Source organism: Alosa pseudoharengus, unplaced genomic scaffold (genome assembly GCF_046254945.1).
Source record: "Alosa pseudoharengus isolate Yale_2024_CS ecotype anadromous, Long Island Sound unplaced genomic scaffold, YU_APseudo_1.1 YU_APseudo_1.1_scf_9, whole genome shotgun sequence".
NCBI lineage: Eukaryota > Metazoa > Chordata > Actinopteri > Clupeiformes > Clupeidae > Alosa > Alosa pseudoharengus.
The window spans coordinates 22630304-22650890 of record NW_027468881.1 but is presented as its reverse complement, the minus strand read 5'-3'; the positions used below and the strand labels follow the sequence as shown (position 1 = coordinate 22650890).

Here is a 20587-nt window from a genome sequence, read left to right as displayed (position 1 = left end):
CACAGGCTATTGCGCTAACCCACTTCCCCTTACATTTTCCCGTACATAAACACTGATGACTAAACTAAGTTCATTAAAACAAGAAATGCTTGGGCTGGTTGAGGTTGTGGGCACAGCAGACGTGAAGGGAGGCCTCGAGTCCGCTCAATGTCAGCTTTATTGGATAGAATACTGTGCTTTACGGTCGTGTACAGACTTCACTTTGGATAAGAAAATAACAAAACAAGAAGAAAAGTGAAAGCACTTACAAAAAAAGGGAAAAGAAAATGTCATTTTGCTCATTTAATGATTAAAAAAATATTTCTTTGCAAGACAAGACACACAAAACAGCCCTCCCATGATCCTCTACAGCGAGGAGAGGGAGAGAACAACGCAAACAATTAACAGCCACCATTTTCACACTGAACTGATGAATGGTGTCAAGAGGATGAGGTAAATGTTTTTTTTTCTGTGGAAAAAAAAAAGTTAAACAAAAAAAAGGCACAATTTACAACCAACCGTGCCAGGTAAATTCACAATAATAATAACAATAATAATTATCATTATTATTATCTTGGCAATAATAATAACATCATAACAGCAATAGAAAATATATGCAACAAAAATACAGACTGGTTTTTATGTTACAAGGCATCTTCCAGCCCAACCGTCCTGCCAGAACATCAACAATGGGCCACACACACCATTCCAACACCCCCCAAGCTCTCTCATGAGTCCTGCAACACTGTCAACTTTCAAATAAGAGGCAAAGAGACCGACAGTTTTTTTTTTTTCTTTTTTTGAGAGATTATGGCAAGGCGGTGTCATTCACCTGGCCGTGATCTCGCCTTGCCCGAGGGGTGGGGCAAAGGCAGACTATCTGACCACCAGACAGGATACGCACAGTTTGGATGGGCCGATGCAGTCGTCGTGACAGAAGGCACCGCAGCCCTGGCACATGATCATGGCCTTGAGCCTGCACGAGCACTTGAGGGCCACCTCCTCGGCGGCGCTGTCGGCGAACGCCTGGATGCTGAGCGCCGCGCTCTGCCCGCCGCCGCCGCCGAGCCCGCCGTTCCCGGTGCCCGAGCGCTGCCGCAGGTGGAGCACGCTGTCGGCGATGCTCCGCGAGAAGCCGCTCCCGTCCACCACCGACACGTTGGCCGTGTAGCTGAAGCCGCCGGCGCCCCCGCCCAGCATCCCGCCGACCCCTCCGCCCGTGCTCTGCTGCAGCTTGGGCGGCTTGCCGTACAGCTGGAAGGGCAGTGAGGAGGTCGTGGAGGACGGCGAAGACGAGACGGGGGAGGAGAGGTCTCCCTGCCGGCCGTACGGGCTCCGGCCCTGCTCCTTTTTGGCCATGCGCACGAGGGACATCTCCATGTTGAGCAGGCCCTCCATGGCCCCTCCGCTTAAGAAACTGTCCATTGAGCTCGGCGGCTCCTTTTTGGTTATCACAGCAGCAGCAGGGGGAGGAGGTGGGGCGGCAGCAGTAGTGGGGCCGTTTCCTCCAGGGGGGTTTTTGGTGAGCGCCTGGCAAGAGGGGCGAGAGGAGACCTCGTTCTTCACCGTGGCGACCGGAGACAGCTGCTGTTGCTGATAGGGCTGAGGCGGGTGGGGGGGCGGGGCTTTGGTAGGCCGCCAGTTGATCTTGACGGTGGGGACTACCTCGGAGGGACAGAGGTCACCGTGGGGAGGGGACGGCGCGTCCGGCGTCGTCGTGCGGGAGTGGGGAGGCCCAAGGCTGTTGGAGTGCTGTTGCTGGAACATTCCAGGCCGTTCCGGAGTTCCGCCCCGCATGGGCTGCTGCCCAGGGAGCTCTTTGATCACCGCTGACTCGTAAGCTGCCGTGCTCTGCGAGGTAACGTCCAGCGGACGTCGGCTGGAGGAGGAAGACAACGACGAGGACATAGACAAGGACGAGGGGAGGGACGTGATGACCGGCACGGCGCCTGGCGGCAGCCTCTTTGCCTCTTCAAACAAGCACGCCGCCCGCGACGGCATGGAGCCGGGCACCTGCGGCCCATACCCGCGCCCAGAGGGCACCTTGTGTTGGTTGGGAGGAGGGGAGAACTCGGGGCCGGGAGAGTCCGTGGGGCCAGACGAGGAGGAGTCGCTGGGGCTCCTGAAGCGAGGGCCGGCTGGCGCGCGGGGCTGGGGGCGGCCGGCCTGCTGGGACAACGTTGGGCTCCCGGGGAGCCGGTTGATCTCCAGCTTGCTGGCGGAGTGCGGCTGCGGCAGCACCTTCTCCAGCGGGAGGCTACCCTGGAGCAACTGGGTGACCAGCGGGTTGTTGGCCTCCACCGAAGACATCGGCCGTGCCGAAACGGCAGCCTTCTTGACCCCGCCGGAAGTCTGCTGCTGCTGCTGGGCAGAGCCGGACTTGTCCTCTGCCGACATCCGCCGGAGGAATTTGGCTTCGTCGGACGCTTCGGTTTGGATAACAGACTTCCCGTTGTTGCGGCTATGGTCTCTCTCCGCCTGGGCCAGGTGTGTCTGCCCCATACCCTGCAGCCCTGCGCTGGAGGCTTGGTCCAGGGTGTGGTTTGAGACATGAGCTCCGCGGCTGGGATGCTGCTGCTGCGACGACAACGGCTGCTGCTGTTGTTTCTGGGTTTGAATAACGGGCTGGTTCTGGACGCCGTTGGGGAAGCGGGTCTGCTGGATGACCGACTGGCCCTGGCCAGGGTTGGACACGTGGGAGTGGATAACCGGCTGCTGCTGGTGCTGCGGAGGCGGGCTGAACGTCCGGGACATCAGCCGGCTGGGGCTCTGGATGACCGGCTGGTTCTGCGGCTTGGCACCGGCGGCGCCACTCTGGACTGCCACACCGTTGCAGTCAGCTGTCGACGTGTGCCAGTCCACCGACTCTTCTTCCGGGGCCTCGTTCTCAAAGTCTGAGGCGGTTTCCGTGGAGTCGCTGTGCCCCCCTGCGTCGTCATCCCCAGCCATGCTGGAGAGGTGAGTGACCGAGCTCTCAAAGCCTGCCATGGGCTTGCTGTCCAGCCCAACCTCAGTGCCACCGTGCAGCCCTCGTTCTCTGCTGCCCTCCCCCTCGCTCAGTCCGTTCCTGGACACAACAGCAGGAGTCTCCTGCGGTGGCTTGATGTCAGATCCGTGCTGGATGACGCCGGCCGACGCTGACCGCTGCTCGTGCCCACTCTGCTGCTCCGCTTCCCAGGCCTGACTCCCGATAGTTGTCCGTGTCCTGATCACGTCTACACCCTGCGCTCCGAACCTAGGCAGAGAGTCCGGGATGGACGTGGGCATTAGCGAAACCGCCCCGCTCGGCCCCTTCTCCATCGCAGACGGTGACGGACTGCTCTCCGGTGGCGGCCTGCTGTCGTTCGAGTCGGCCTCCTCCGTGGAGGAGCCGTCTGGAAGGCTGCCCACCGACTCCGGCTCGGTGGGAATCTGTTTTGGAGTGTCTGGCTCGGCATCGTCGGAGGCTTTGTCACTGGGGCTGGCCAAGAGCTTATCCTCCCCCGGCGAGAGCTCCTCCGTCTGGGCCTGCGAGATGGGGCTGCCCCCTACCGACGGGGACGGCGTGGGGGTCTGCGGTGGCTCCGACGGAGGAAACGACGGGTTGGAGGAGGTGGAGGGCGACGGGGCGTGGGCCTTGGGCGTGGAGGCGGCCGTCGTTGTCGTGGATGATGACGCCGTCGTGGTCATCGCAGTCCTCTCCGAGTCTACAGCGGACAGCTGTAGTTGTGCTCCAGACGAATGAGAGCTCGCAGGTGAGCTCTGCTCCTCCATCTCGCCCCCCCCGCCGCCTCCTCCCGGCTCGACCGGGCCCGGGTGCTCTCGGGCCCGCCGCCCACTGCTGCGATCCGATAGCCCAGAACCGCCCCCCGGGCCGCCCCCGCCGGGCCCTGCCCCGTCGCCAGTGGCTGCAACAGCAGCAGCGGCCTCTCGCTGGGCGCGGGCCTGCTGGGCGCGGGCTTTGATGTCCGCCAGCGTCCGCGCCCCCGTCCCGGACCGCCGCCCCCCCGACCCCTCGTTGGGGGGCACGATCCGGGGACAGATTTGGTACGTTGGCGCCCCCTTGACCCAGGGCGGTTTGATCCGGGAGAGCTGTATCTAGAGAAAGGGGGAGAGACAAAAAACCTATACGTCAGACATTATACGTCCAAAAGCAAGAGACAACCAAGAAAGAATTCTAAGGAAACGGAACTCTAACTAAAATGTATACAAAAGCCCTCCGGTATTGCCATTTGTTATTCTATGTTTAACAAGAATCCTAATTACATTAATAATCCCCTGATTAAAGTCTTAGGGTACGTTTTGCAGAAGTGGTGCAGACCGCTTTTTCAGTTAAAAAAAAAAAATCTGCCATTGTTTTTGTTCCAAAAAGCAGCCGGACCACAGGTTTTGGTCAGAGCCTTATAGATATCTCTCTAGGGCTCTGGTTTTGGTTATTGTGATTGGTCAGCTGTCAAAAAACAGTGTGACGTAGTGTGTTTTACTGCTAGAAGTTTAACATTTCTCAACTTTAAAAAGCGTTTTAAAAGAAGCCAAGGACATTTTTGAAAACACCTTTCTGCTCCATAGGATTATAATGTAAAATGGACACCGGCAGCTAGTCTGAACGTAGCCTTATGACACAAAAACAAAAGGATGATGTACCCGGATTGGCGGGACCTTGGGTTCCTCGATTGTGGGCTGCGGCTTTTCCGAGTGGACACAGTCAACTGTGTTACGAAAGGACTGACGCTCATCAAGCCGTGGCCGTTTCTCGGGAAAGCTAGTGAAGGCCTGGGGCTCGTCGGGGCGCCTCTTCTGCTCCTTGGACAGGCCGGCGGGGCTGGAGGTGGCCGGGCTGGCGGCCGGGCTGCTCTCCCTGCTGCTGGCGCCGGTGCCGGCCGTGCCGGTGGTGATGACGGACGCGCCGTCGTCCAGTGGGTCGGTGGCGATGGCGGCCGTGGAGGAGGACGAGGACGAGGATGAGGAAGATGAGGAGGAAGAGTCTGAGCTAGCAGCGAAGGCTCCCTGCCGGTCGGAGGCAGAGGAGGGCGATGAGGAGGGTGACGAGGAAGAGGAGGTGGAAGAGGAAGAGGAGGGGGAGGAGGTGGAGGCCACAGGGGGCTCGGGCACGTCAGGCAGGAGCCGGGCGGAGACATCGGACGCCTCGGGCTCGTCGCTGGACACAGTGGAGGCCGGGGTCGGGACGGGCTCCGGGACGGGGGAAGAGGGGGCCGCCTCTGGGGAGGGCACCTCGACAGGGGTCTCCATTTCTGAGTCGGCGGGCAGGACCACCTCGCCCTGAACGGCAGCGGCGGCGGCCTCTGGCAGCGGCGTGGAGGGGGCATCAGCAGGAGTGTCATCAGCGGCACCATCGTCCGAAGGTTCGGCGCTCTCCGCTTGTTCAGCCGCGGTAGCTGCGGCGGCGGCGGGACTGGTCTTGCAGAGGGTCCGTCGGGCCCGGCGACGCAGGTCTGCTCGTGAGCGACGCCTGATGCGCCCCTCCCGGCGCCGCCGACCCACACTGCGTCGCTTCGGTGTGGCAACAGCAGCAGTGTCTCTGTCCAGAACGGCCGCTGCTTCATCCCCTGGGTCACTCATGGTCAGTTTCAGGGCCTCCTCGTGAGTCAGGCCAGACCTGAAGCCAACAAAACACACGTTAAAAGTATACTGAATCAAGTATGTGTAAATGCAATTCACTTCCTATTTAACTCCAAGACCAGTTTACCAAATAAATCCCTGATGGACACAATACAATGACACACACGTCTCAATCCCCTGATAAAACCCCCACCAAGACACTTGAAATGAGAGTTGAGTTGAATAGGATCAGTTAGATCAAATTCACTATCCAATATTTGCAATCAAATGAATTATTCTATACTTGCAAGCAAGGTTAGATTTCCAGGTACAGTACAAGAGTACTGATGATTCTGATGGTCAAATCTGAGACCCACCTAACGAATCCTTGATAGACACAATACAATGATATACCCAGATCTGAATCAACTGATAAACGCACAAAAAAAATTATTTGAAAAGAGATTAGGTTCACTGTCCAATCCTTGCATTCAATGAGGCTAGATTTCCAGTCCGATACTTGCATTCAGACTACGTTTACACGAAGCAGGGTATTTTCCTAAACGAATATCTGGCCATCTACATTTGCAAATAAAACTGCATTTACACAATACCGTTTTTACCGTTTAAGCTTTACCATGTTTACACGAACCCATGTACATACATGCTGTCATGAGCACGCCAAACCACAGTGGCAGTCTAACGATAAGCTCAAGCTCACATTAACCAATCAGAACCCTGAAAAGTCGCACGTGAGAACATGTAAATGTAAACATTGGTCGCACATTTGGTGTACTTCTGTCGCATACTGTGACGTTAGCTGACCAAAACTCCGTTTACCACAGTTTACAACCAAACGCATAAACGAAGTTTTCCAAAAAAATCACTTTGGCCGGAGTTTTTTTGGATAACCATTTTACGGGGCGAATTCTCCGTTTGCGTCTAAATGAAAGGCTCAAACGTAGGGAAATGTCTTCGTTTATAAAAATACACATGCTCGTGTAAACGGGGTCTCAGTAAGACTAGGTTTCCAAATAGGGCATAAGGCTTTGATTCAGACCTAGGATCTCACTCCTTGTCCAGTGAGACCTTTGCTCTACATGTGCCTCATATCTGCTGGCCTCTCTACACCTGATTTAGATCAGTGTGTAATTACAGTGCATGAAAATGCACTGTTCTGTTATCCGAAGTCAACATCCATTAAACAATCTGCCTATCAACATCCATTCAACTTTCTGTCTATCAACATCCATTACACGATCTACATTCAACTTTTAAACTATATACTCTGTCTCAGGCTTTAAGCATACAATCTGGCTCTCTTAAGACTACTATTTCCTCTGCCCACAACTGTTTCAAAATAAATGTCCTCACTACAATAATTCACTATTAAATAATTTAACTATTTAAACTACTCAACTATTTAACTGTTCAGCCATTTCAACTGTCAGTTGTTATCAACTATGACTCCTGCCAACTGTTTCCAAAATAAAGTTTGTTTGGCATTTTATGTTAATATACAGTATGTTTATATTTTCATGCACTGGTAATTTCCTCGAAATTACATTTTCTAGTTATTATTATTATTATTATATCCTTGATAAGCTAAATCCCATGCACTCCCTAAATCAACAGAGGAGATATGATTGCAGTCAGGTAAGGAAGAGCAACGATAAGTGAAATACAAGCTAAGGTAAGAAAAAAAGGAGTGTGGAATAAAAGAAAGAAAGAAAGAAAGAAAATGGATAGAATGGATAGAAAGACCAATATAGAAAAGAAATAATGGAGAGAAAAAGTAGATCTCATACCGTTGGCCATGATACTCCTCAAAGAACTTCTCTTTCCATGCCTCCACTTTCTTCTCTTTCTCCATCTCTTGCCTGAAGCGCACCTGCATTTCATGGGTAAACTCACCTGCACAGCAAAAGTAGTGAAAAGAAAGAAAAGAATTTAGCATCTTGCGAGTTCATCCGAACATTTCTTTGGTTTGATTTTCTTCAAAGGCTTAGTGATGTTCCAACATCAACGCACCCAATGTCACTAACCTTCGGCCAGTCGCTCTTTCCAACTCTGTGAGGCGTGTGTGAAAAACTCATTATTGAGGGCTGAACTACTGAGGCGAGGTAGTCCGTCGGGGCCAACCTGGTCAAGATCGGGCCAAAGAGTTAGAAAGCACAGCAAACGCAAACAGTTGAGCAACTCTACTTAATTCCTTTTGTCCATTGTAGTTTGTTTGGCAATGAGTTTGGCAAATTGTCGGGGAAACGTTTGACATATTCAAACAGGATGTGGAAAATTCCATGTTAATAGACCTCTGAAGTTCGCCTACAAAAAAGATCCAAAACGGCCATCTTTGCCCATATAAGGAGATCCGGTTGTTAATTGAAGCTAACTACCTATGGCAAATTGCATTGCAAGTTAGCTCTGGAGTAGCAAAAATCTAAGTGTGCCGCCTTCACTTACCGGAGATCACAGTATCCACTCGAAGGCAGAGGACAAAAGTGTGTTCAGGAAAACGTCTGCATTTCAGACTTTTTCATCCCCACGAGACTTTAACAGGTGCGATTATCCAAAATCCCCATGTTATTTTCCCACAGGAAAAATCGCCAGATACCGGATGTCAAAGATGGCAGCTTTTTTGTAGGCGAACTTCAGAGGTCTATTGCAAGCAGAGGTGGAAAAGTCCAGCTTCAGAGAGTAAAAGTCCAACCACGTATTGGTTCTACCTGTGCAGTTAACACAGGTGATCTCACCAATTAGCTGCTCTACCTGGCTAAAGAGTTGTGATAATTAGAATCAGCTGGTTTAAGTGAATGGTTGGCACAGATATGTGGTAGGACTTTTACTTTCTGAAGCTGGACTTTTATACTTCTGATTGCAAGGTAGTATTTATTGTTACCATTTGCTACACTACTCCTGTTTGTATTGTGCATTGATTGTCCTCTATTTTTTGTAAGTCACTTTGGATAAAATCATCAGCTAAAAGAATAAATGTTAATAGGAAATGGAAATTCTGGCTGTGTGAGGTGGATACCCACCTGTCGGTCGACCTCAGGTAAGAGCTGTAGCAGCTGCTGCTGGGAGTGTGCGGGGAAGGCAGCGAAGGTGCGCATGTTGATGAGGGCTCGAATGTTGGTGTTCACCAGAATGGATCCTGGGGTCTCGAAATCGACTTCTACTCCTCGGCTTCTTTTCATGGGTCCTGTTGTCAACAAGCAACAAGATTTAGCAAGGAGGCAATTAATATATTAGCACACTTTCTGTGCCTTTAACACACGTAACTTTTCAATAAGCTCAAAGCCCAATTTTTTAATGTACTTAGCACCATGTGGTTTGTACTGGAAATGCTACACCTCAAGTGTCACACTGGTGAGATCTCACAGCTTGTGGATGATCATTTAGCAAAACAATTCACATGGAAGCCAACAACATAAGCCATTCAAGTTTGCAGCCATTACAATCTCGGCATTCAATGAGCAGCCAACAAAACGAGATGTTGAATTAGCAACCAAAATGAACAGGGGTCAGACATGAACTCATTAGGGAAATCACTGTGGTTTTCTATGCTGTGTTAGCATAACTGTGCTGATGCTATGTGAAGCTAAAGCACAGGATGTCTATGCTAACCTACATGCTAGTAACATGCTTTTATCTGTGCTAGAGTATTTCTTTTCCTCACAAGCCACGAGGGACAGGCTAGAAAAATCTATCTTTGGGTGATTAGAGAGTGGTCCTGGGAGAGAGGAAAGTTACAGGGACATGGCAGTAAGCTACGCTAACTCATGGTTACAAGGATATGGCTGTAAGCTAAGCTAACTTATGGTGACTTTTTGGAAGTGTCTAAGAGACAGGAAGTAGATTGTTTTTTGTGGACATCATTAAGGGAGGTTTTCAGTAGTGGTTCTAGGGGTGCAAACGTAACAGTGGTGGATTGAGAGTTGGGTTGGGTTGGGGGCAGTAGTGGTGGTTGAGGGGGGACAGTCTTGACACTAAACCTCAGTACCTGAGCGGAGGCCAAGCATGCTCTTGAAGTGCTGGGGCCGCTTCCAGCCCAGCTCGGAGTGGGCACGCAGCGTGGGGCCCGAGCCCCCCCTAGTGCCTTCCCTGCGCCTCCCCTGGGCTCCTACGGGGGCGAGATTTGGGGGAGGAGGAGTGGGTGTTGTGAGATATACACACTCTTCATCATTGTGAGTGGAGGTAGGGGGCAGATGGAGGTAGGGGCAGTTCAGTTTAGCTCAGCTCTCAGACAGATAGGGCCAAAGGGTGCAGCAGAGGGCAGTAGTGGTGGCAGAAACAGCAGCAGCAGCAGCATTTGCGAGTGAGCAATAAAATAAGCTGCAGGGTGGGGTGGGAGCGACACCAGGATTGGCATAAAGGTAGGGTGTGGGGCGGAACAAATCAGGTGTTGGCACAGATGGGGAAAAAAGGGGGAAAGAAAGGTGGTGGGCCGCAAAAATGCAGACGCAAAAAGCAAGGAGGAAGGTGGTGTCCATGGCAAGTGCACAGGGACTGAGGGGTACGTACTGAGGGGTTCTTAAACCCCCCCCCTCCCACCACACAGTGTTACTCTGGGATAGCACTTTTTAGTATGAGGCTAAAGCAATCTGAGGAGGTAGACGAGTCCACTGGCAGGAAGGGAACCGAAGATGGGGGAAGGGAAAAAAAAAACGGCGCCAGCCAGAAGAAGCAGCCATATGCATGATTAAAGAGTGTCAGGGCAGAAAATTATAAACCTCGTCAAGCTGCATGGGAAAGACAGGACCACAGACAGAGCAGGAGGGGGGAGATAAACAAACCGTTGAGGAGAGGAGAGGAGGGTTTAGCGGAGAGGAGTGTGTGCGTGAGAGAGGGGGAAGATAGGGGTGCAAGCTTGGAAGAATGAAAACAGTCTTAACCTGATGGCACGTGCTCTCCGTTGACCTTGAGTGGAGTGAGAACGACGCGAGGCATCATCACCGACTTCTTTCTCTGTCTGCCGGACTGCAATGAACAGCGAGTTTACAGTGACACACACACACACAAACCTTTGCCCCTTTAAAATGATCTGAAATTTCTGATACATAGCACTTCTTCTACTTGTTCTTGTTCTCTAGTAATGTTTTCATTTCCCTCCCACGGTCACAAACCCAAAGGAAACACGTGACCAGCATTGACTAATATGAATCTATTTCAAGTCACAGCCAGAGCTCTGTTAAAAACAGAAAGTACTTTACGAGCAGAACCCTGCTTCCTTGCAACAACAAGGTTATTATTGTTGAGTGGTGCAAAATTAATGTTCTATTTAAAGCCAAATGCTAAATAAAAGCCCAGCCTGACTGAACTGTGAAGCAACAAACAGTGAGCCTTGTTTCAATTGATCCTTCTAAAGGAAAAGCATTTGCCTTCACTGTGAGTCTATGCCTTCAGCTTGACACGTTTAACATAGCTTTAGCACACATTAGAAATGCCCTACAAACTTTATAGATAAGGGTGCAAATTCCTGGCTACAGATGAAATGCTGAGTAATGCCTTCGTACCGTTGCTGTCAGTTGGACCACCACACGACCACAGTGAGTCAAAGATAATGCAAAGGGACTCCCCCATTTGTCAAACCCTCTCTGTCTTTTAGGGGAATACTGGCCATAGACACATCACTTCTGCCTCAACAGGCCCCAAGACTAAAATGGTACACTGCACGCATTCCCTACTGTATTAACATTCATAAGTCTAGCCTTGTCAGGTTCTGTGCCAGCCAGGCTTTTGTTTTTAACCTAGTCAGAGAGAGAGAGAGAGAGAGAGAGAGAGAGAGAGAGAGAGAGAGAGAGAGAGAGAGAGAGAGAGAGAGAGAGAGAGAGAGAGAGAGAGAGAGAGAGAGAGAGAGAGAGAGAGAGAGAGAGAGAGAGAGAGAGAGAGAGACATGGGTTTTATGAAATATTAATAGTTCCATAAAAAGCCTTTGCCATATCAGGAAGCCTTTCTGACCATTTTTGTTCCCTTGAAGGCAGTCAAAGAAGAAAAAAAAAAACATTCCAAAGAGTTCAGGGTTCTGAGCAGCCCATTGTTTATGAGTCTGGAATAAAAGGTACAGTACACGATACCGGAGAAAGGCTGTTGACATTTGATCGCAACAGCCAATGAAATTACAGCTCTCCCCTTCTGTGCTCTTGAGGCAGTAAGTTGATTGGCTAGAATGGTGTATAGCTCTGTCCATGTACTTCATTTTCCATTGACAGAGCCAGGCAGGACAGACAAACATGTGCACCAGAATTGTTTTATGACCATACAGAATGATAGCTGTAGGACCATAAGGAGAAATTCCCTGAATTTGACTAAAAATATCCATGTAAAGAATAAACGCTGTTTCCGATTCTAATCTAAAATATTTAGAATCGGAAACAGCGTTTATTCTTTACATGGATCTCTAAAAGCTCTCACAAAGTAGTCACTAGTCTTCCTACACACACACACAGAGTATGTAGGTAAAACGAACTTATGGAGGAGCACTGGGAGTTCTAGATCAGATCCTATTGTCCTGTACAAAGTGCCTTCCCCCTCCCGTGAAGACTTACCTGTGAGGATCGGCTGAGTCGGGTCTGGGGCTCTGTGGAGCAGGAGGCGCTGGAGGACGTCTCGTCCACCGAGGCTGGGGAGGAGGAGCAGAAGACAGGACGCCACCATTACTCACGGCCGACTCTCGCCTCTCGTCTCGCGCACGCAGAAGTCAACCTGTGCAGCGTCAGCGCTAACAACGCTACTGAGGGTTCGGGCCTCGGCTCATTGAGACTGATAAAGGCTCAGTCCACAAGGAGAGAGCAAGAAACAACACTTAAAATGCCTGCTGCCTTTTACCCCACGCTGGAGAGAAGCGACCGAGCACGCCACGGAACATGCCATTATTACACACAGCATATACATATTAAACGACAGACGTCTTCAGCAGAAGGAAACTTATGTAATACTTGAGCTGACATGAAAGTAATCACACAGTAGGCTAGATAATGTGGGATTTGTGCACAGATAGCACAACACCAGCAAAAATAAAAATATAAATGCCTTCGGTGCGCTCTCAAGTCAAAGGCTCCTGTTAAATAGCTCCATGGAAATAGCGGACTGGGAGCAGGAGTATAGTTATGTAGCCCTGTTAAACCTGCCCGGCACATGTGAAGGCTTCCATTTATTAATTAATTCATGTTAGTTAGAGGAAGTGGACCAATATAAACCAGGACATGCTGAGAATCTCGTGTGTACATCACACAAGCAACAATGGTGAACAAACAAGATGCTGTAATCTCCAAAGAAAAAGAGCGCGGGGCCGGTTCCTATTTTTGGCACTGTGGCTGGGCAAATATGGTACAGTTTCCCTGGTTTTTGCATCATCTACACAAGCACTTTATAAACCAGGGAGACAGATCTTTATACAGCGGTAGAGACAGATCTGACTAGCAGACGCACAGATCCTTCTGAGCCATTACTAAATCCCTGAAGAGAAAAATGAATGCGATAAACGCGTGAAAAATACTGTTGTTTCAACTGGATCTCTAGATATTGTGTCTTATCCTTGAGCAGAGTAAGTAAGTAATACTAATTAACACATGTTAAAACCAAAATTGATATATAATTGTCAATTTGAGTGACAAGAATGTCCGAAGACTGGTTTTAATATACACAAAAACATGTTTTCAAACCACTCTCATCTAGGTCACTGCTGGCTGTGGCATGTGCTGCGGTAACTATGGCAACACACACATCTTCAAAAGAAGTAGTAGGGAGGGGGAAAAAAAAGGGAAAAAAAAAGGAAAAGAAAAAAAAAAAGAATCAATGTCTCTTCAGCTTTCCATGTTCTTTCTAGAGGGAGGGCAATTTGACGATTCACTCTGGATGGTGTTCAACCAGCTTAATTTCAAACATCTTTGGACTGAGGCCTTGAAACACATTAGAACACTACAGGGGGGCTTCATTTCAAATCCATTGCTGATGTCACCTAAAGCGAGCCAATCAGAGACCATGTGCCTACCGTCATTCTCACCGCTGGCAGCAGCTGTTTCCGTGGAGTCGCAGCTCTCCTGCTCGGCCCCCTCTGCTGCGCCGACCGTCGCCGTGGACGCTGTCGCCTGTGTAGCTGCTGCAGCAGCATCCGCACCCTCTGTCGCTGTGGGGCTCTTTGTCCACTGAAGGGCATTTTTCTGGACAGAATGAGGTGGTCATCAGTAACAATAACATGGCTGGTTGGGTCACTGCAGCATACACTGTGTTCTTGTTCTTCTGTCTAGTATGGGATAATTTGCTGCATGTATGTATATAAGGAAACCATGTTGAGCGAAGAGAGGTTTCAGAGTTCTGCTTCTAGGTTTTTATCTCCACGGTACACCTGACAAGGTGAATCTGTGGACCTCTTGATCAGCTGAAACACCTCGAGAACATTTTTATAATAACCAGAGTTAGAATGGAGATTTTTAGAGCCTGAAACGGCTCTAGGAGCAGGACTGTGATCCCCAGGTCTTGCTAGTAACTTAGCAACCTTACATAGAAGTGCTGATTTGTGATGCTACCTTTAGGGTGAAGAGACTCATTCTGCCTGGCAGCTTGAAGAAGATGCTGTTCTTCACTCGGTCACCCCGCACCTGAGAGTGAAGCATGGTGACCAGGCAGGCCAGAGGGGCTGTGCCACTGTCACACACACACACACACACACACACACACACACACACACACACACACACACACACACACACACACACACACAGAGGGGAGAGACAAGAGAAATGAGGTGAGAATCAAAAAAATGCCAACCTTCCATTTGGACAAAAGGATATTGTTATTCTAATCTTACCTTCTAAATAGTCCATGTACAAGCACAAGCATGAAAAAGGAAGAGAAGATAGTTATTCACATTGTGCACACAACATTTCAAGTTCATATAAGCACAAGCATAACTGAGATTCTATGAATGTGTAGATTTGAACATTAAAAGGATAACTGAAGGAGCGGTCACCTCATCTCCTTCAGGCCTTTCGTCTGAATGACATGGAGGATCTGTTTGGGGGTCATGGGGGCGTCAGAGAAGTTCTCCAGAACCTGACAAGAGACAAACGTTTGGGTTCAGTTAATGTTGTGAAATAAAGTCAGTCAAGTCTTACACACTCAATACGTATACCCACATATACCTATATTTACACATTGTCCCCTTACAATTATAAGGTTCAATTTGACATTTTTATCAAAATTGAGTTACTGACAATCTTATTCTGTAACACCTTAAGAAGCTGAGGTGAGGTGTTTCTTATATCTAAAGAGCTTATCAGTATAACTCTATGGAATTATAAGACTTTGAAGCTCAATATCTACTCAGAACGTAGATAGAACCTTATAAAATTCCAAGGGACTCCTACAGACTTTCCCCTAAAGATGCTAGCTGCAGCAGCAACATTTCCGGAAAGGTACTGGCTTGATGAAATTCATTCTGGACTCTCTATCCGACCACATAAAGACCTCGGGATACTTCGGTTTGGCTTTAGGGACCCTCTACTCACTACCATGTAAGTGTAATGTTGTTTGGAACTGTAGAAGAGGTATAAAAATAGCGTTTTGTAGCGGCGAAATGACATGCCCTGATCACTTCCAGGCTAACGAGTTTTGACTAAAAACGGTAAAATCGAACTTTCTCAAAACACATCCGAATGACATGATTTTGATGTCAACTCAACGTATGTACTCCCAATCATCCGTAAATTGATCTAAAGTGCATTTTACTCCAGATAATTCCTTTAAGTCTCGCTGCACAGTCGTTCAGTCAGAACTCCAGGCATACACAAATACAGTATCTTGAACACTGGAGTGCACGCAAGCACACGCACACACGCACACACACACACACACACACGTGCGTCCATCTCCCTCACTGACATTGTCATTTTCAAATCTATCCTACATGAGGGCTGTTTTAAAATGACACACACACCTCAAACATTTGTCAAGCGAGCTATTTTTGGACAGGCACAATCATTCCAGCTGCCTCTTGTGCATTTGTTCAAGATGCTATTTGTCCACCGCCGACTAAAAGCACCTCAAAGACACATTGACCCCACCCACATGCATCATGAATATCCCCAAGAACCCCCCCCACCCTCACTCTCCCCTTCTCCCTCTTACCCATACAACTGGCTCCCCTCATATAAAATACATCAGTCTTTAGCTTTGGTCAACTTCAACATGCACAGCCCACTTCTTTCATTCAGTGTGGTGATATAACCAGTAACCACAGCTCATTTAAATCAGCAGGGCCTTAATGTATGTGTGGGTACCGCTGGTGGCAAATAAAAAGGAATGGTTCACATCAAGCCAGAGGAACTGAAATTCTAGCAGAGGCTGAATTTGGCAGGCGTGTGATGGCTCTGTGTGTGTGTGTGTGTGTGTGTGTGTGTGGGAGAAGCCACTCTCCGCCCCACCACACCCATCCGAAATGGATGCACCAGTGTAGTCGCTCCTGGCGTTGAGCCAGTTTATGTACTTTCCACACCCACGCTCAAGCGAACCACACAAACGGTCATAAGCAAGCATCTCATGAATGTGGACTTCAACCGGCACCAGTGCCGCCACCACACCAGTCGTACCACACGGAGTGAAGCAGTCAGCAGACCGGTCACACAGACAAGAACACACACACAGGATCTGTGATGATGAATATACTTTTAGCCCCTTCAGCAAGGACACTGAAACGATTACGGTACTGACTACTATTAAAAGGCATCTCCAAATTAACCAAGGACAGCGACTACTCACACTCAGTGGCCTACTAAGCTATATGAAAGCTTTATAGACTTTCTACACAAGCACCACTGACAGTTTCCCAGCCAGGTCGGATGTAAAAGTTGATAACATTCTTTTACACCTAGCTCAGTCAGTCTGACACTGAAATGCTAGCTAGTAAGCAAACGTGGTCCACTTGTGTGGTGGACACATTTTACTCTACCCGACAACATGCCATGTTGTAGAATTGTGTCAATTGTGACATTAATTCCAGCCAGCGAGCAGAGTTACCATCATAACCACCATTTTATGAGGTGCACTTTAAGAATGCCTGGAAAACAAAACGTTTTAGTTCACTAGAGCAGTCCAGAAAAAGGCACAGGACTGGTAATGGTCTATTCCCAGAGTACTTCACTAGTGTCTGAACTGGGGGCTGTAATGAGACATTCCTGAGGTGTTTTCAAATGAGAGGACAGATAAATAGGCTTCTTTCTGATATGTAGGCCTAGGTGAATACTTGTTCTGAGGCCTGTTTTGGCTCTGTTGACTATGTTCAAGGACAGGCAATGAAACAGGAAATGGAAGTGAATTCAAGCCTCTGTCAGATGGAATGCATGCTGTGAACACAAAAACATGAACGCTCAAATTCCACCAGGGCAACACACAGACGCATGAGCACTTCAAAAAGGGGGAACGACACAAGACCGTGTTGTGTTGTGTGGAGTGTGTGAGCATGCACCAGTACACACACACACACACACACACTAGAATTAGGCGGAAATGAACAAGGGAAACGGCACAACCATTGGATTTCCCCTTCACCACAGTATGACATTACAGTAAGTTGAAATTCAGAAACTATACGGTCAGAACACAACACCACTGACATGGCGAAAAAGGTTTTGCATGAGTAACTACAAGGTCCCCGACATGCTGGTGCCCACACAAATGTCTTATTTTAATTGCATGCTTTTCATTTTGGCATTTCCCACAAGTCAATTTTCAGGAAGTTGACAAACAGATGCAAAGAGCACATAACTTAAGAGTTAAAACACCACATGCTTGTAGAGTGTGTACAGTAGAGTAGAGTAAATGTGTAGAGTATAACACATCCGCAGTAATATCAAATAAAATTCAAAAAGTCTAAGTGTAACATGAATTATTACAGTTCATACAAAGCAATGTATAATTTACTGCGGTCAATTGCCTATGTTTTTTCTCTCTCTCTATGTTTTTGATTTATTACAGGCGTCTAGACAGTTCCAGAGGTGGGGGGTGGTGGGGGATTCAAACCAAGTAGAGAGCCCCCTTCTCCACTGACACAGTCTGACCACACAGCTGTCTGATGTAGCATTGGCTAAGCCCACACTATGCAATTTTTGGTCTCCTAAAGAAATAAGGCAGTTAAAAAAGGGGGGGGGGGGGGGGGCAGAAAAAAGACGGACCACAAAAAAGGGAACAGCCTTACCCTCTTCCTGTCACACGACACAAAGACACACCCTGCCTCCTCACTAATGAGGACCAAATTGTCTATAAAACCCAACTACCATCGTGTATTCTGTATGAGGTGTATTACAACAGAGACTAAAGCATTTCGGTGCGAGATCATCTAACGTGGCTCATGTTCTCAAGTTCAGAACCCCATTTTAATATTGAGGATACATGACAAAAGACACAATCAATAGCAGATGTTAGAGAGGTCTTGCAGAAACGGGGGTAAACAGAAATGTGCAATAAAATATTCAAGCCAGCAAGGGCGTCTGCTTGCATAACGACCTACTTTAGCTTTCTCACACATACAAAAATGTTTTGATGCATTGTTAAAATGAAATCTGGGCCCTGAGGTTCTTTTGGCTCTGCTTTTAAAAATATTGCTTGAATTTAGGAAATCCACGTAAGACCCACATGTTGCCGACTCAGAATCTTTGTGAAATGGTATGGCAGTGTCACAACACATGACCACCCCACTGCACAGTCAGGTGGGGAAAAATCTCCAGTCAGCTAAGGTGAAGTAACTAAATAGTGAAAACCCTGTGCCAGAAGTGCATTAATCAGATCATGCACACAACCACTGTATCTCTGATGAGGAATATGTGCTTATCCCACTATTCTGTCAGGAAATAGGCTATGTCCTAATGACATTGTGGAGAGCCTAATCATTGAGCTGGCAATGATATGCATGTGCCTTGAGGTGTACAATTAGTATACATTTAAGTTGATGGTTGAACAAGGGCACAGGTCAGAAGTGAGCCTAATGCAGTGATGAAGACATTCAGATGAGTCTTGGTGATTACTGTATTTAACAAGAAATATGCTTAGCTCAATAGTAAATAAAGAACAGCCAGCAGATGCAAACAGTATATTTTCTGGTCAGGAGTCCGGATTGACTGCCCAGAACGACATTGGTTGTTATAAGGAACACTGAACTTGCCAGACAAGTGTCCTTGTATGGACATGAATTAAGATCAGTATAAAGCAATCATTTTCCTTATGAGAAAATAGTGTTGTGCAGCTGAATAACACTTCACTGACAGTAAAATCTCCTTTGGTGTCTCTTCACCCCCCCACTCACCCACCCCTTCCCAGTCTTCTTCCATTCTTGAAGAAGTCTTTACAAAAAATACTATTTTTAGGCCTCACTTTCTTGCCACTTTCGATTGCTATCACAATTACTTCCAAGCATCTATTAAAAAAAGCTTCGTATGCTGCTTAAATCCAATCGCATAAACGGCATCTTATTTAGCCTATGGTCTAGATGATATTAGTCAGTCATCATATATGATATATCCACGCTTTGCAGTTATTCAGTAGTTATTCGGCTCAGTAGTCTAGCTTTAATTATGACAATTATGATAAAATTATAACAGTCGATACGTGACAGTTTAACAAAACATTACAGTTAATGGCAACAATAACAATGGGTGAGCAGGAGTGGCTGAGTAGGACAGCCAAGCTAGTCATTGGCTCTCTATACTTATTCTGAACAGCAGCTTGACTGATTTAATCAAAGAGGCAGTTAAATCTCTTATGAAATTAAAGTAACTTGGACGACGTATAAAACGTGCAATTCTCGTGTGGCGTATTTAGACTAGGTAAGAAAAGCAAACTTGTACCTGGCTCATTCTGGTAACAGCAATCAGTACGCTAACTAGTTAGCAGCTAGCTCGTCATATGTCTACAATCTCAGGCCATGCTATTGTTTGTTGAAATGTGTGGTCTCCAATTATTTAAAGAAAGTAGATAAACATTATTATTGAGTCTTCTGCCAAAATACTCGTGGCAATAACTAAAGTGTTAAGTTTACATTGATTCAACGCTAACAAGAGAGCTTGCAAACAAAGGGTCAATCGGATAGCGAAGTAACGTTAGCTAGAGAGCTAGCTTTCAAGCTGTATGCCTGTGTTTGTATCACAGCTAGGATAAGACGCTAGGCTACTATGCAAGCAATCATCTATGCAGCTATGGTACAACATCCATAGTCAATGTTGAAAAATTAAGGTTTATGGAAATCAATGTGTGGATGATATGCATGCACTTAGGCAACAACGCCCTAAACATCCCCAGTATCATGTCCAAACGCCCGCCTGAGCTCTGGTAACGCAGCTATGGGTTTCAGAGCACTCCCTCTGGCTACACAACGTCGCTGCTGCGGGTACATTGCCAGACATGGTAAAACAGCCCGGGCTACGACGCAGCTTTGTTCGGTTGGTCACACCATCCGGTCCAATTCCACCATTGTTTGAAGGCTGTGCAACAACAAACAGTACCCAATGTTAATACAAATAACAATATATTACCATACGAGCCGCCTCAGCCCACGTGCGCTCCTTCTTTCTCTTCTGTTTGTCCTTCATTTCCTCGCTCTCCTGTCTCGGTTACGTTAGCAAGCTTGCTCAATAAGGTGGATGAAGACCGTTCAAGGCAGAACCAGCTAGCTTCAGTTTCCGATTTTTCTGCTGCTGCTTCCTTTCGCTTAGTAGACCAGAATCTATTTTCCTTTTGGTCCGGATCCGACGATGTGGAATTCGGTGGCTTTTGAATTTGCATTAATCTCAAATTTATATTCTGGTTGAACAGCACTGCCCTCGTCTTTGTAAACGTTGGCTAGCTAGTAAACATGCACAGGGCGCACTGGCGAGCAGACCCCAGCAGCTACAAACGCTCCGAGCATACTGCAGGAAACCCTCACTTTGGAATGCAAGAAGGGGAGGACACAACAACGAGGTCAAAGGTCACACTCACTGCAGGAATGCAACACAAAACAACTCTTCCCAACCCCCTCTGTCGTTTCACAGTGGATTTTCACTGACGTGCCTGATGAGACGCTATTGTAGATCAACCCCTC

The 20587-nt window shown here is 48.0% G+C and overlaps 1 protein-coding gene across 6 annotated transcripts; it reads right to left on the bottom strand.

Annotated features, from left to right (window-relative positions):
- Positions 1-98: 98 nt before the first annotated feature.
- Positions 99-20416, bottom strand: asxl1 (ASXL transcriptional regulator 1). Of its 6 annotated transcripts, none has more exons than XM_076276532.1 (12): positions 20040-20416; positions 14489-14571; positions 14046-14163; positions 13511-13679; positions 12066-12139; positions 10413-10497; positions 9521-9640; positions 8556-8719; positions 7563-7659; positions 7326-7431; positions 4603-5575; positions 99-4056 (listed from the first exon to the last, which is right to left on the bottom strand). In XM_076276532.1, exons 1-12 carry the CDS (start codon positions 20094-20096, stop codon positions 856-858), a joined length of 5247 nt encoding a protein of 1748 aa, XP_076132647.1. In that variant the 5' UTR covers positions 20097-20416; the 3' UTR covers positions 99-855. The 6 variants fall into 6 exon arrangements, with proteins under 6 accessions (XP_076132647.1, XP_076132648.1, XP_076132649.1 ...); XM_076276533.1 differs by having other exon boundaries at positions 99-4050; XM_076276534.1 differs by having other exon boundaries at positions 13523-13679.
- Positions 20417-20587: the final 171 nt, after the last annotated feature.